We start from the raw sequence: 16,386 nt of genomic DNA on the forward strand, positions 1-16,386 counted from the left end.
TCTGGCATGACTAGGGTGTACAGTATCACAGCAGCATCACAGTTGCTACTGAGAAGACATCTGCATGAGAAAGACATAGCTTCCTTATCCCAGGTGTTCTGTTATGGCTGCTACAGTGCACCTTCCTTCCAAGCTGTTTTTTCTGTGGAACAAATTTAATTTCTCTACAAGGAGGAGGGTGTGGAAACACACCTGCTATCAAGAGAGCCACAAGAAAGAAGCTGGCTCTGTAGTTTTATGACTACTGCTCCAGTCTCTAAAGCTTACATTATTGTCCCTTGGCATGGGATGTGGGTAGCAGGAACACATGGCAAAGTGTCAGCAAGAAGTGCTGAATACAGAACATTACAATGAGCAGTCCTGTTGTGCTTTCCAAGTACTCTAATAAGCTGATCTTTTCCACTTCTCTGATAGAAAGTGATTAGCATTGTCACACCTCTTCACTTAAATTAAAGCCAAGATTCTTAATGAGACTGGGTAATTTCTCCAAAGTCACAAAGATTGTCATTATTTAAGATTGGGTTTGGAGTTGAGACACCTGGCAACACGCTGTTGGTGCTAAACATGCCACTGCATGAGCCAGGGAGTCCTGTTTGCCCAGTATAGAGCAATTGTCCACAGTAAACCTGTGCTGTGTTCTTGACTGAAAACAGCTTTGAACTCTGTCTCACCACCTGTTAATAACTCACCACATTCCAGTGTTTGGCTCTTCCACATGGCCTTGGAAGTAGGAGATCTTCTGTCCCACAAAGTGTGTGAGCACCTTCTAGGAGGGAGTCTGTCAAACACCACAGGAGTCCCAAAGACTGACTGAACCAGTCTTTCTGTTGAAGGGAATCCCTTTCTACAAGCCATGTACTTCCCATCTGAAATTTTGGTACAAGACATGTTCTTGAACTTGAATCATCAGTACTTTTATCCCTGAGGATTCCAGATCAACAGTTTCTCCTGTGGAAATGAGCAATGAATAGGCTGTATTTGAATAGTTTTCTGATTTAAAAATTGCTTCAGACAGAAACAGTGGAAATTTTTGTGGGTGGTCTGATTGGGATTTCTACACTCACTGTTCAAAGCATCATGCAGTTTGCAATGCAGTATGTGCAGGACATTTTCTTGATAAGGGAACACTAGATAAGGGAAGAGGAGGAGCGTTATGCATTCTCAGTCTTTTGCCCTACTTATTTCCAGACAGTCTCCAGATGCCACTTATTTGAGAGTTGTAAAGTTGCCCGGCTAGGTGCTTTTAAGTGCACACATGTGCATATACATAAGTGAATCAAAAAAAGTAGGCAACAAGATAATATTCCAGTGTTTCTTATGACAAGCCTGTGATTTTTCAGGACAGTGGAGAACTCTGTGTCATCTTTTAAAAGAAGACTGACCAGTAAAGTGGTCATGAAGTAGATCCTAGCAATAGTCATGATCATGATTTAGATATTATTTAGAAAGCACAAGTGCTTCATAGTTAGTATTGGTAAACTTTTTTTCTTTTTTCACCTTTCAGGTTTATATTTTCAGAACAGACAGACAATCAGGCTCTCTAATAAAGATTTTTCAGGCTTCAGGAAAAAAGGTGAGTATTTATATATGTGTGTTTTCTACTAGGAGGGGGGTAGAGGGGGTCAGAAATAATGGCAGAGTCATCCCGGAGCATCATTTTCATTCCACTCCTTCATAAGTTGTCCAGCAAACCCTCCCAGAAGAGCTAAACCTATTTTACGGATCAGCTGTATGCCATTTCTTCAGTAGCAGTCATGACTGCAATGTCTGCTCAATGTCCATGTGACTGAAATTGAAGGTCTTGCTGAAAATTGTAATAGTGGTTCTCTTTCGTTTTATGTGACTGTAGCAGTACCTCTGAGATGTGGGAAATTTAGTGTATGTTAGTGGGATCTAGCTTCTCCACTGTGGTGCTGTGTTTGAATGGGGAACGGCTTGTGTTCTTCATTTGAGGGCTTACTGGAGCTGTATTGCAGGAAAAACAAAATGGGCAGTATGTCTAGCTATAGGTAACAACAAAAAATGCTTTATTTAGAAATAACTTAGTGATTAAATGATACCTCTTATCTGGGGTCTCCTGTGTTCTTCTGGAAGGATAAGAAATAAAAAAAAAAAAAAAATGTTTCTGGAGGCTTTTGGCTCTGGGAAGACCTGCTGCCCTCAGGAAGAGCTAAAGTGTTTACTTGTATCCTCAAGTTAGAGTGTTACTATAACTTGTTATTTTTTTCCCAGCAAGACACAGTTGCAGTATTTAAAAACTGGCCTGGAATAAGGGATGCTAATTTACTGAATTTAATTAAATAAATTTAATTAAACAAACCACAAGCATGTTTAGGTGCGTGGTGTGACTTGTATTTTAGGACCTCTCCAAAATTTTACTTTCTCTGCACTAGCAGAATTACAGACATCTTGAAAGGAAAAGACCTCCCAGTTCATCCAGGGCATCTCCTGTGTTTGATTGCTTCCTGTTAATTTCTTTCCCTGTTGAGTTTTAAATGTTTCTAAGGATGTGCTTCTGACTATTCATGAACCTAATAAACAGAGCCCTCAGAAAGCTTCCAGGTCTTAGCCAAAACTTTTTCCTTTTCAATTTAATTGCTTTACTCTTATACGTAACTTAACTAATCAAGTATTTACATCATTCAAGTACTTCTAGGGCTCTTTTTCATTAGCATCTTCTATAAATTCTCTAAAATCCAAATGAGAATTTTATTTTAAAAAGAAGGCTGTGCTAAATCACTTTTTTGTTTGGTTGTTGTTTTTTTCTTTTGTTTTGTGGTAGAAGCAAAACCAGACCTGCTCAGCAATGAGCACTGCTTGGAGAGCTCACAGCAATGAGCTCTCATAAAATGCTACATCCTCCCCAGTGGTGTGAAAGTTCATTGCTCTGACGTTCTTGGTAGGCAGATATGAACAGCAGGCCAGTTTCTTCCTTCTTTTTTTATTAATGGAGGCTGAACTAGGAAATCAAATGCAAACAAAAAAAGAAAAATCAGTACCTTGTTACAGATGTTAAGCTTGCAAACTTCAGTTTCTTACCTGAACTGTGAACACTGTGAACTCACCCACGCTGCAGACATACCATGTTACAGTTAAGTAAATAATAGCTTTTTCCTGAAAACTGCCTGAATACATAATAAAATGCTTTTCATAACTTTTGTTCCTTACCCATGAGAAATCTACTCATGAGAAATTTCTTTTAAAACCTTTTTGGATTAAAAAAATAAATAAAAAATCCACAAGGGAACTTAAGTTACAAAATAACTGGAATGAAATAATATTTGAGGTCTGACTTTTAACCCACAGAAGCATAAAAATCTGCATTAACAAACTAAAATGCTATTCTTCAATCACCATTGCATTATATATTTAGCAACTTTTAAATCTTACAGACTGCATAGAATAGAGTTGCTGCTGCCCATCTTCTAACATGTCCAATAGTTTAGGTTCATGAATGTTAACTGAAAGGCATGGAGGTCAAGCATCTGCTATGAGGAATGCAAAAGCATTCAAGAACATAAATAATTATTGCTTTAACCTCAGATTTTCCTACTTTGTAAAAACAGCACTCAGTTTCAAATATGAAGTGGCATCTTCCCCAGTTTCCTGCTGAAGCAGCTTTTAATTTTGGGGCTATAGTTTGTAGTTGGTTTCAAAGGGTATGCCTTATCTTACTTTAGCAGAAGTGAATGAAATAAGGGTGAAACATCATTCTTGCCTTTGGTCTCCTTCCTGTGTTTAAATGTGTTTTGAAATTTGTAATGTGGGTTCTGGCTGGGAGATAGTCATCAATGTTCACCCATATTAAAAAAAAATCATGAAGTGAAATTAATGTATTTCTTTATTTTAAGCAATTAAGTTTATCAAACAATAAGTGGAAATTGAAAGTGGTTTACATTTGTTCTGTATCAACTGAAACGCTTTTATTGAAAGCCTTTGTTTCTATTTCAACTTACCTGCCTGTACATGAGAGGAAAGGCAATGATTGTGACCCACAACCAGTATGCCTTTTGACAGTGATTTATACAAATAAATACAAATAGAATAGGGAAGGATAGTCTGTAATCAAGAGGTAATTTTAGATACCAGTTTTCATGACCTCTTGCCTGTTCTTCTTTTTTTCTTTCATTATTTCTTTAAGTTATCCCCAGATCAACTTCAAGGAACTTTGGCACTAGGCATGAATAATCACTGTCCAGGTCTGGTTTGGAAAACTCATTTTACCCCTTCCTAGTTTTAAGCATTTGACAAGCAAAAGCTAGTCTAAGAAAGCTCTTTAATTGTCTCACTTAAGTATGTCCCAATGTATAACTTCTATTCTGTTGGTAAAACATCCAGGCTTGATGCACTGTTATAGGAAAGTGTTTTCATTTCTGCCAGAATTATTCCTAAAGCTTTCTCTTGGGAGTGATAAAGCTGCAAATCATCATGTGAAATTAAAAGAATAACCAAGTCAAACAAAAACCACGCCTATATGATTTCCTGCTGTGTGTGGGCAGATACTGAATGCTTTGTTGTGACTCAACTTGGTTACAGATGGGCTCTTACTTTGGCTCCTCCTTATGTGCAGTTGACCTGAATTCTGATGGTTTGTCAGACCTGCTGGTTGGAGCACCTTTGTTTTCTGAGATCAGAGATGAGGGTCAAGTCACAGTCTATATCAACAGAGGAAATGTGAGTATGTACAGGGGGTGATTTGGTAAGGGATGAGGGTGTGGGTCCCTGGCAAGGTAGTGCTTATGTCCTTCCAGCACTGCATGGTGAAACTTGATGTTTCAAATAAATGGGGCTCTGGATGTCTCTAGCAAACCATGAAGTCACAGGAAGACTAATCTGGTGTTGTAGTTTGCCAGATGCCAGCCCAAATTCATCGCAGACCTGTAAATCTTTCAAGGAGATCTGAGAAAGTCTCTGATTGTATGTTGAAACTTGGTGGCATTTGTGGCTTTATGTGGATTTGATGCCAAAGCCAAGTAAGAGTCAGCAGCTTTGACTGAGTTTCCTTTGTGTTTTGAGTGGTCACTAAAACCTGATACACAAATTGGAACACAAATATCTAGGATTGAGGAGAGAAAGCAGAGGTTGAATTCATGTTACTTTCACATTATGCCCCATATTGAGGTTTTAGGGGAGGTTCTTATCAGCTGTTATTGTTGGATTTCACATGACTTAACAACAGTCTTGGAAAAGTCTGAACTTCGTTGCATTGGCTAACCAAGGCCATTCTTAAGTTTTATTTATAGGAAAACAGTGGTTGTTTACATACTATGAAATATTTAATATTCAGGTCCTAAAGCTGCTGTCTTAAAGGAAGAGTTGTTATGGACTAAAATTAAATAGGTTTATATTTAGTGAACTTTGAGTTTATTTATGCTAGACTTCAAATTCACCAGAAGTCCTAGCATTTAGGAAACTTGAGAAGTGTTTTTACCATAATTTTTTTTATTACTGCTCCTTTAATTGAGTTCTACTTTTTGAGCTTTATCCACAGGAGGTTCCACCTTTTATGTTGCAGTGTTGCTGCTGGGTTCTACTGATAGGGTCCAGAATGCCAAACAGATAGTCAACATTTCCTGCTCACAGTGAGAGTACGCATGAGTTAATGTTTATCTTCTATAAAATAGTCAAGAAGCTAGTATGAGTTTCTTATACTCCTGCACCAGGTGTGTTAGAATTACTTGCACAAGCAATGGCTTGCAGGATTGTGGGCTTTATTTTAGCAGTGGACATTTTAAACTTTGTTTTGATGCCTTTTCCTTGGTCCTAAAAATTAAGAGCCAGACACAGTTAAGGGATAAAGGGTTTTTACCTTGGTATTTAATAAGGATCCTTATGGTGCCCCACTTTGCCAGGGTGGAATGTGCCAAAATGCACACACCTGATAGGTCATGTACAATTTTATAGACCTTACAAATTACCATATCTACCATATCTACCAAAGATGCCCCAATGAGAGGCTTGAATGAATGGCATGATATCTCCCCGTCTTGAAGAATTTCCCCCCTGGATGGGACTAATCTTAATTTACAGGATGTATTTTAAAGAGGACCTTGGTTTCTCAGCATAGCGTAGCGTTTTCTGGCCTCCGGCTGTGAGGTCTCTAGGATGTTTGGTCCTCTGGCCTAACAGAATACCAGGACTATGCTGAGTTATCTGATGTAAGGAATTACAATAGTGCATGCTAAGAGCACTGAGGTTACATAAAAGGTATATAAAAGATATATAAAAAAAAAGGCAAAAATCATAATGGCATCAGTTTCATTCTGCTAGCACCATTGCTTAAAAGGTTGATGCAGAGGATCAGAGAAAACTGTATTATAAAACAAGCACGCATAATGATGCTACATTTAAAATGCTTATATTTTGCCCTTTCCTGTGACAACTGCAAATAATTGAGTCACACATACAGGCCTGCCTGTCTTCTATCTGTTGCGTTTCAATTTCATTATCGGGGATTTTCTCAAAGTCAGCAACTCCTTATAGCTGAGTAAAAGATTTTAGTACATGTTCCAGAGAGTAGCTTATTCTCATTCACAAAGGAAGCAAAACCAAAACAACCCTGAGGTGGGTACAGACTTAGACTGTATAACTAAATTTTTTTTCTTGTGAAAATGTTCATTTTCCCTGAAGAGAAGACAGTATGTGGAAATGTTCATTTTCCCTGAAGAGAAGACAGTAAGAAAATAAATCTTACATATCTGACCAGAAGGTGGGTGGACAGGAAATACCAGCGTCATATAAGGCTTCTCACAGCATAGTAGTACAAAACTACCTAATTTTCAACTTTTCTCAGTGTCTTTATTTCATTAAATATATTTCCTTATTCTTAATTTAAGAAGGCTTTTGGAGGACTTTGCTTTAATCCTTCTGCCCTGTACTTATAATGTTTTCAAATCCAATTATTAAATGTTGTTTGCTTAGGAAAAAATACTCCTTAGCTTGCTAGAGTTTAGCTGAATAAACTCAGACTGGGGATTTTGGTCGTTGGATGTAATCTGTGAGAAGAACAAACTCTGGGCTGTTATGTTTTAGGCATCTGTAAGCTTTCATGATTCAGCAGTCCCTGTGACTGCATTTAGTTACACCTCTGGGTTACTGTTTAGTTAATGTAGTATTTTCATTAAGTCATGCACTCCTTTGTCTTCCCTTTCCCCTTTAAAACTAAAATTCAGAAGGTTTAAAACACAAGTAAATTTGATTTCTTGAGCCCAGGTAATCTCACTGCAAAGAGAGCAAGAGACAGGCTGCATCTTTGCCCCAGGTCATTCCCACATCATATGGGCAGCTTCCATGGGGAAGGCTTGCCTCATCCAGGGCTTTCACCATTTCCCTGATTTTTTTTTATTTCTTGCTTGCTAGGGAGTGCTGGAAGAGCAGCTCACCCTGGACGGTGACAGTGCCTATAATGCACACTTTGGGGAGAGCATGGCTGCCCTTGGCGATATTGATGACGATGGCTTCCCAGGTCAGTGCAATTTCCTCCATGGCCATTTCTCCATAAGTGTGAGCAACACTGATGACACTCTCAGTCTTGCATGGCATGCATTGCTTATCCAGACCTGACTAAGCACCTGGGTTCAACCCAAAGATAAATCTGCTTGTGTAGGATTTGTGTGCTAAAGCGTTTTGTAGCTGACTGTCCTTGCTGTTGATTTAGTTTGTGTCTGTGCAGGTCACATTAACATTGCTTTGCTTTCCTTGCTGTTGTATTTTCTTATTTCCCATATGGCTTATAAAAGGCTGTGGATACCCTCACCCTGAACAAAACAGACACCTATGTCTGACTTCTTTCTTCTTGGCCATTTACTGATGTTTCCAAGTCTTTCTGGTTTTGTTGACATAATCTCATTTCTTATCAAGAAGTATAATTCAGAAGTAGCTTCTCACTCCTGATAACACCTAGTCTATTAATTTCTCTCTTTTGCTTTGTTCTCCCCCTGTTCCATTCTCAGGATGCTCAGTGTGAGACCCCATGCTGTGAGAGCAGTAGGTGAGAACAAAACGTTGGTGTTCCTTTTCTGCCCTAGTTTCTGGAAGTGCAGATTAAGGACTTCTAAACAAAGGCCAATTTAGCGTGTGCTTGGATTTATTTCTTCCAGGCCACTCAGGACGCAGTATCCCATTAAGCCTAACCCAGCCTCACTGCAGGTTGCCCTCACAAATCATGAATATGCTTCTCCTCTGCATCTGGACATGTGCTTGTGTGTACTTGCTAATATTTATAGTCAGTCACGGTGATGTTGAGACTGGAGAGGGAGTTGGATCAGTCCATGGGTATGAAGCAATTGTGAAAAGCTTAATTTTAGCAGATAGCATAGTCACTAGATCCACGTAGGAGAGGAGAACGGGAGGTGGTATCATGCTCTCTGTAAGAGTTTGCGGTTAAGTTGGATCAATTGTAATTTGAAAAGTCACTCTCAGCAGTTGTTTTTAATTCTTGCCTATCCATTTAATATCCCCCGCCTCTTTGTGTAGGCTTGGATTTTCAACCAACCTTAAGGTACTGCTACAGTAAATATTTTGCTAGTCTTGTCTTGGTTCACAAAGCTGATTTTCTCATGGGTTGAAGATTTAGTTATGAAAGGATTCTAAATTCACTTTTTTGAGTATGGTTGCTGGTTGATAGATACATTTTTGTAAGAGAACACGCGTCTAATTAGGCACAACATCTGATTATGTGAGACATACATATGTGTACAAACTCATATGCATTTGTGTATTTTTGAAGTTTATCTTAAAATGAGCTCTTAATTAAATCAAATAAGTTCTTCTACCGAGGTTCATATAAGCTGATGATCACCTTTTCATGGGGAGCTGTTTTCCTATGGATAGCTGTATCCTAAAATTAGGGAAAAATTGGATTAATGGAATAGATTGTGAAATCTGCACTTTTTACAGATGTTGCCATTGGAGCGCCTAAGGAGGATAACTACATAGGAGCAGTGTACATTTACCACGGGGATGCCAATGGTATTATACCTCAGTACTCCATGGTATGTGATGCTATTGTTTATGATCCCAATCTGAAAGCCACTTTCCCAGGACCTGCAGAAATAAACACTACTTAAGGGTCCCTTAATAGGTAACCTTGTCATAGCTCTATATCCTTTTCTCAGTCATGGTTTGAAGATAGCTTCTCCCAAAGTTTGTCTGTATCTATGCTGAAAGGTAAAATTATGTTAGTCAGGAGGTATTTTTTACTGTCTTTTGTTTCAGTTGTCAACTATATCTTCTTGAAGCAAGCAGAGTCTCAAAAGTTGAGTGTTAGTTTATAGGGATAATACTAATGCAGAGGAAAAATGAAAACCCTGGAAAGGGGTTTGAGCATGCAAATTATGGAGAGGCCCGTGGGAAACTGGGAGGTTGCACTTTCTTCCTGTAGAAGCAGACTTTGTGAGAATGAAGAGTTACTAACTGTTCTTTTGTGTCTCTTTACCCACTTTATTGGCCTTCTTGCATTCTGACAATACGTCAGAAGGCCATTCTTAGGGGCCATCCCCCTTACCCACTTATGATGAAGTAAAACCTTGTTAGGGATGTGCTATGGTGTCTTGTGCAGAGACAACAGAGTGCAATTTAGATGCTGTAGCCAGGAAGTAGAGAAGATAAATTTATGCTCATGCTGCCCAACATGTCTCATAGTCTCTGTCTAGCACATTTCATTGTTCTGAAAGCCTGACTCTTCCCTCTCTCTCTGTGTTTGATGTTCTGGTTGTTTTGTTTTGTTGCTGGGTGGGATCCTTCATAGTAAATCAGTTCACACAGAATTAAAGAGTTCAGTGGTTATATTGGCAACTCTTTCAACAGACTATAAAAGTTTAGTCCTTCCTTTACCATGTATATGGCATGCACTGCTTTTGAGAAAAAAGGAAGTTAAGTGACTCTTCAGTGCATTTTAGAAGTATTCATAATGTATGGCATGTGGAGGATTCTGCCTGATTTTTGCCAAGAGCCACTGGTTGGGAGGTTCTTCTCTGAAAACCCCAGAGCTTTCCAGTTCTTGCTGAAAAGGATCAGATTTTTTTTTTTTTTGTTTTGTTTTGGGTTTGTGTTTTTGTTTAGTATAGTTTAGTTTTTTGGTTTGGTTTGATTTTTAGTTGCACTTTTTTTTTTTGGTCATTCTTGGGAAAATTTCACATTTTTTAAGGACAGATCAGCAGGGTGGGAAGGAAGGCATCCTGTTTTAGATCTCTCCCTCCCCATTGGAGCAAGGCCAGCAGATACAGCATGTCTCTCTGTTTGGTCAGTGGGAAAACACTCAGCTCAAGAGTGTGGCAGGGTATGTGGTCATTGACTCTTGATAAACTGTTCCTATCATTGTCCCTTGTCCTGAGCAGCCAAGAGGGCACCACTTACAGGCATTGTCTCTCTGCCATTTCCCAGTGTCTGGTGCAGGGCACTAGACAGGTTGCTGGTTCAAGTCCTGTGTGCAACCAAAACTGTGTAACAGTTTCATCTTTTTACCCATCTGGCCTGGATTTTAACCTGGAGGTGGAAGACATTTTGTATCTTATTACTATATTCCTGATCCATTTTACTGCTGTGGAGTTCCTCTTTAAAATAAGCTGTGAGAGGTGGGGAGGGCGGGGGGAGGTGTCCAGCAGGATATATATTTTCACCCTTTTCAATTTGTTAGTTCCTCCTCCTCCTTCCTCCTGTTTCCATCATTTAAAGTGCTGCTAAGTGTCATTCTTTGATGTCTCTTCAGCGGCTTCAGTGGCAGCTATTAGCAGAAGCAGCTGACTTGGCTTTGTGTCCTGCTATTTTCATTTATGGTACTTAAAAGCAGCATTATTCTTCTGTCTTGTAGGCTGAAAGAACCCACAGATGTCTTTTAGGTGTTTGCAGGTGGGATTTACCACCCTAACTGGGATCCCCAAAAATGGAATGTGAATGTAATGTGGGGATGAAGTTACTTCCAGTTGTCTTAAGCTCACCTGCCCACAAGTAGAAGTGATCTGTACTCAGAGGAGCACTGTTTTCCTGTAAACTAACTGTCAGGATATCTTTTCTACCTTCAACTAGTCTTTTTTTCCATTAATTTCCTGCCTGATCTTTTGTCCAATATTGCATTCTTTTATGGGAGGGCCAGGAAAAGTTGGTCACATGTCACAAACAGGGAAGCACCTCCAACAGACTTAAAATTACTTCATGGTTTCCTCAGTCTGTAACTTCTGCAGTCAGAAGTTGAGTTCAGGTCTTGCATTGGTAGCCCAGCAGAATGATTAAAAGCTGGCTGATTGCCTTCTCAGAAAAAGAGATTTTGATATGTTAATTTGCTTCAGACATTTTCATTTACAATGTAAATCATTTAGAGAAAGTTTTGTGTTAGTAATTAAAGGAAGAAAGAAACTATTTTAGAAGTCAATTAATCTTTGTGTGGGGGAGGCAAAAATGAAATACAACATCCAAACTGGCAGAAAATGCTCTGTAATAGATGATGGAAACCAAAATTTCCAAATGGGATGAGAATTAATCATTTTGACTTTGAGTATGCTGGCAGACTTGGTGAAAAGAAATGGTTATGCGTGATTTTCTGTTTTAACTAATCATTAATATTGTTAAGATTCTTCTTAAAACTTTTATTCACAGAAATTAGGTAATAAAAGAAAAAATCTCTTAGGCGCAATTATATTTTTTCCTCATGCAGAAATCTGTTTGATGTGTTCCTTATTTTGCTTAGGTCTACATGAGTATTGTAATGCAGGTGTGGGTTTTTAGTTCAAGTCAACACTGGTCTCCTGCTAGCCGGGAGCAAAGGGCAGTTGACAGCCTTCCTGTTAGGGCTGTGGGGGTGCAGTGCAAGACAGCAGATGCGTAGCACTTCCAGCCCACAGAAGAGAGACCCAGTGGCCATGGAAATCATGCTTAAATGTTTTTGGGATTTTTTGTTTTGGTAATGGGTTTTTTTGGAGGATTTTTTGTGTTAATTACTAATTTTACTTGTGTGTTTTCTATGCAGAAGCTGTCTGGACAAACAATAAACCCAAAGCTGCGTATGTTTGGCCAGTCCATATCAGGGGGAGTTGATATGGATAGCAATGGTTACCCAGGTGTGTCAATTACTCTGGCAGTGAAAGCATCAGGAAAATACATCAGCAGGCTGAGAAAACAGCAGAGTTGGTTGTTTTCAGGCTTCTAGTTCCTGCCATTGCAGGTGGTCAGTGAAACTGAGCTGTTTTTCCATTTCCCTTCTGCCACTCAAAACTCCTGATAAAAATTTTCAGTAATTGCCTAATTAAAGTATTTGGACAGTTACAATGATTCAGTATCTGGCCAAGGTTTTAAGTTATTGGGAAGCTGCTCTGTCAGGAAGGCAATCTTAAAATAACTAAAAAAGTAGAAAATAATATAACTGTAGTAATAAAAATCAGAAGTGAACGAAGCAGAAGTGAACATCACAGAACTAATCCTTTAGTTACAAGCCTTATGACATAATGATATTTTATGGGACAAACTGGCAAAGTCAGAAAATGCTTTTTTTAGATTTATGCTCTGTGATTTAACAACAGATTTGAGGGAACTGAATTTTATGCCTCCTTTGTAACTGCTCAATGTTAAAACTTTTCAGATATGACTGTTGGAGCCTTCCTGTCAGACAATGTAGTACTTCTGAGGTGAGATATCTTTTTCATTCACTGTTGTCTTCTTCTGTTTTCTGTTTATATCTTATGTGGTCTCAGTCCAGTTTACTCCCTAGTTTATTGTGGCCAGAGGAAGCTAGCTGGGTTACTTTTTAAGCAAAACCTTAGACATGAATGGTGTCAAAGAATGCAGTCTAAATTAAATAGAATAATGGGGGGTGATAATACCAGGATAATACCTGGTCTATGAAGAAAAAGGGTTAGAGCCGAAAGGAGATGTGTTGCATCTTAGTGCCTCTTTAGAAAGGTTGCTCCTGACTCGTGACAAGGCTTTTTTATTATTCTGATGTTTACCTAAAGTAAATCAATGGTGATTAAAGGGAATGCAGTTGAGCAAAAAAATGAGCTATGTAGGATGCCAGGATGTAGTTTTGCAGATACAGATAAATAGATAGATAGATAGACAGATAGATAGATAGATAGATAGATAGATAGATAGATAGATACACACTTTTGCATATATATAATTTTATAATGGGATGCAGAATGAAATAAGAGTGTTTAGGGAAATGAAATATGAATATGTTTTCAGTGCACACAGGAGTTGGGCTGCTGTTTTGAGTTTGTGAGTTAAGTGTAATTGCTTGTTCCATCTTACAGAGGTGGGACAGCTTGGTTCACCAAATTATGCAGGTGGAGAGTTAGAGTGCAAGTGACCTGGATAACAGAATGGAAAACTGGATTTTTGTCAGTAGCTCCTTTGTTAAACTTGTTAATATTAAATAAAAAAATCCTTTCAATACTTAGATATCTTTAGGAACACCTGTGTCTTAATGGAAGATATAGGGATGGTGTGACCCAGGTAAAAAAATGCTGGAGCTGCAGAACAGACATGCCAACCTTCTTCCTGTTCAAGTCAGGAGAAACTTAGCTCTGTTTCCATTTGAATCAGTTACACTGAAGAAAAAGGAGAGGGAGGGAAGAAATACTCTTGATGATCAGCATGGCAAATGGTCAAGGCTTTTGAAGAGTTTTCTGTTTCTTCATCATATATACAGAGAACGCTAATAAACTGCTTCTGTGAAAAGGTATGCCATGCCCCAGATGGGAATTCACAGTCTCACATCTCTGAAGCTGCTAGAAAGAAAACTGCATTTTTCACCTACATTGATGTTACTTGCAGAGAGGGGAAGACAAACTGAAAGGCTTATTGTGATTAAAACCACATACATCACAACAGCATGATGACCTCTGTTCATGTGTTCAGTTATGCTTGTGCATTTCAGGGAAGATTAGTGCATTACTGACTAACTTTGTGAACAGCTTGATTAATTGCTGTTACTGCCAATTTACAGTGCGTCCCTCTTGCAGTTAGGATAAAGAGATAAACTTTTTCTCTCCTATGCATCCCCTCACCCTTCCTGCTTTTGTGAAGTTCTTTAACCAAAACCAACAAATGTTTTGTTTTAAGTGATATTTAACGCCTTTGGTGAAAGCCTTTCTTGACTTGGGGCAGACGCATTCTGTTGATCATGTGTGTGTATGGCTCTTTGACAGATGCATTGGGTTGTTTTTCCCCAGTGAATGACCAAGTGACATAGCATTAAGGAAAAAATCACAGAGAAATACTTTTTTGAAGGAGAAATATTTTTCTAGATCAGTTATAGCATTTACTCTTTTATGTCTCTCTAACCATTTGGAAAGAGCAGGGTGTTTTGAAGGTGTGAAATGATCATAGGATGCTGACTTTTTTTCCTCCCTTTCCCCTGCTGTATATATTTCTAAGGCTAGAATTTCTTTTTATCCTCCATCTCAAAATGTGAATTTGCACTGTTACTTCAGGCTGTGGTAAAACAGTCTGAGCAGCTGTATTGCAGATTGATGTGAATCTTGTTCCAGTTCATATAAATTAGGTAACCACAATCCCTGCTCTCTTCTCCCTGTCCCCTAACTCTAAATGTAAGTGTCTTGTGGAGTGAGAGTCCTGAAGTGGTTTACAAGATCTGACCTTGCATGGCTGCTGGAACTACCTTAGAACTGAATCTACTGGTTGCTGCACGTTTTTTTTATTACTGTAGTTGATTTTGGAAGAACATGTTCATCTTGAATGCATACAGAATTGAAAACAGGAAGAATAACACCCATAGTTTTTGGGCTGAAGTCCTGCACTGGAGGTGGCTCAGGAGGGCCTGAGTTTCTGGGTTGCTTTTCCCAGTCAAGCTGCTGGAACTTCTGTGTTGTGTGAAGAAGGAAGCTGTTGAGGAATACATTCAGGGCAGGTGGCTTGGTGTGTGAACTGCAGATTGAGCTCTGGGTGGTGGGAGCCCAAAGCAAGGGGACACTTGGGGACACTGAGACAAAGCAGGAGCTGAGGACTCAGGAAGCATAGCAGAGGCTTTAATGTGCTTGGACTGTGATGCTATAAAAGCCCATGGGGTCCTTTATTTGGGGTTCCTCCTTGGAGGCACCACCTCCAGCTGTTTCCGTGTTACTGCATTGCAAATAAAAGGCTTTATGAAACTATGGGAAACCTGGTCTGACTGTGTGGGTGTGGTGGGTGTAGGGAGTCAAAGTGGGCACCTGTCAGCTCGCTGGAGCTGCACACTGTAATGAGCTTTGGTCCCAGCAGTTAAAGTCTTTGTTGGTGGGAGTTTGACTGCCTGAGTACCTCCGGGATGGTCAGACAGAGAAATTTCCTTAGCAAGACACCTGTGCCTTAAGGCAGTCAGCTTGCTCTGTGATTCTGGCTGAGGTCTCCCTCAGCCAGGAGTACTGGTAGCAATAACCTGGTGCTGGAGTTGCAAGAGTAGAAAGCTTTTGTTCACAGTGCACTGGATAATTCCTGAAACACAGTTCAGCAGTGTGGTAAGAGTATTCAATCCTTATCACTTGCCAGGAGGGAATTAGCCAAACCTTTCCTCCATTCCACCATGGATGTGGTGTTTGTTGTCCCTCTTATGCTGTCAGAAAAATTATGTATGAATCCATCTCCTGTGGAGGACCTCTGTGCTCTCTCCTTGACTTTGAGGTTACAAATTTTCCTATAGACCATTCTGTGGAAACCCACACTCTCTCCCTACCTGTCCCTGTTCATCCAAGATGGTTAGCAACCAGTCTCATTTGCATGAATTTGTTCTTGTTTGCTGTTCTGGTAATTTTGTTATCCTCTTCAGTCATCAGGAAAGGTTATGCAATGTTTGCTGGAGATGATTATTGTTACTACATGTTATCAGTTTCCTCAGCTGCCTGCCTGCAGTCTGTATCTGAGCACTAAACTTCAAGCTGACATTACCACTTTCGTTTAAATTCTAGTAGCTCTTGCCAGCTAGATAAAATGCTAGTTTATCTTACAATTCAAATGTACTCTCTTATTTTTCCTGTCTGCTTGAAATTGGGCAGTTTACCAAATTTGCTGTTTTTTCCTTTTGTGGAGAATTTCCCTCTGAATGGTCACTCAGTTCTACTTCTCTGTTGATCTCCAGATCCAGGCCTGTCATTACCATGGATGTCGCCATTTTCCTGCCCATATCTATCAATATCACAGCTCCTCAGTGCCATGATGGTTTGCAGCCGGTGAACTGCCTCAATGTCACAGCATGCTTTCGTTTCAGTGGCAAGCATGTTCCTGGAGAAATAGGTAAGGTACCTGTGCCAGCCCTAGACAGGAGCACAGTAACTGGTTGACCCAGAGTCAAGGTCTCTCTTTGTACTTAGTAACAGAGCTTTTGTGTGAAATTAGTTTCAAGATTAACATGGGCCATACAATCCCAGAAAGCTGGACGCTTGAGAACTTTCTTGGACG

General features: G+C 39.5%; 1 protein-coding gene across 2 annotated transcripts in view; it reads left to right on the forward strand.

Moving 5' to 3' along the window:
* ITGA9 (integrin subunit alpha 9) overlaps positions 1-16,386 on the forward strand; it is a 238,781-nt gene that overhangs the window by 27,401 nt on the left and 194,994 nt on the right. For both annotated transcript variants that reach the window (XM_077179385.1, XM_054637200.2), the window contains exons 8-14: positions 1,505-1,573; positions 4,537-4,674; positions 7,360-7,465; positions 8,899-8,993; positions 11,963-12,053; positions 12,572-12,617; positions 16,067-16,221. In XM_077179385.1, the coding sequence (XP_077035500.1) occupies positions 1,505-1,573; positions 4,537-4,674; positions 7,360-7,465; positions 8,899-8,993; positions 11,963-12,053; positions 12,572-12,617; positions 16,067-16,221 (700 nt within the window). The remainder of the gene's footprint in view (positions 1-1,504; positions 1,574-4,536; positions 4,675-7,359; positions 7,466-8,898; positions 8,994-11,962; positions 12,054-12,571; positions 12,618-16,066; positions 16,222-16,386) is intronic.

The sequence above is a fragment of the Agelaius phoeniceus genome, chromosome 1 (genome assembly GCF_051311805.1).
Source record: "Agelaius phoeniceus isolate bAgePho1 chromosome 1, bAgePho1.hap1, whole genome shotgun sequence".
Taxonomy (NCBI): Eukaryota; Metazoa; Chordata; class Aves; order Passeriformes; family Icteridae; genus Agelaius; species Agelaius phoeniceus.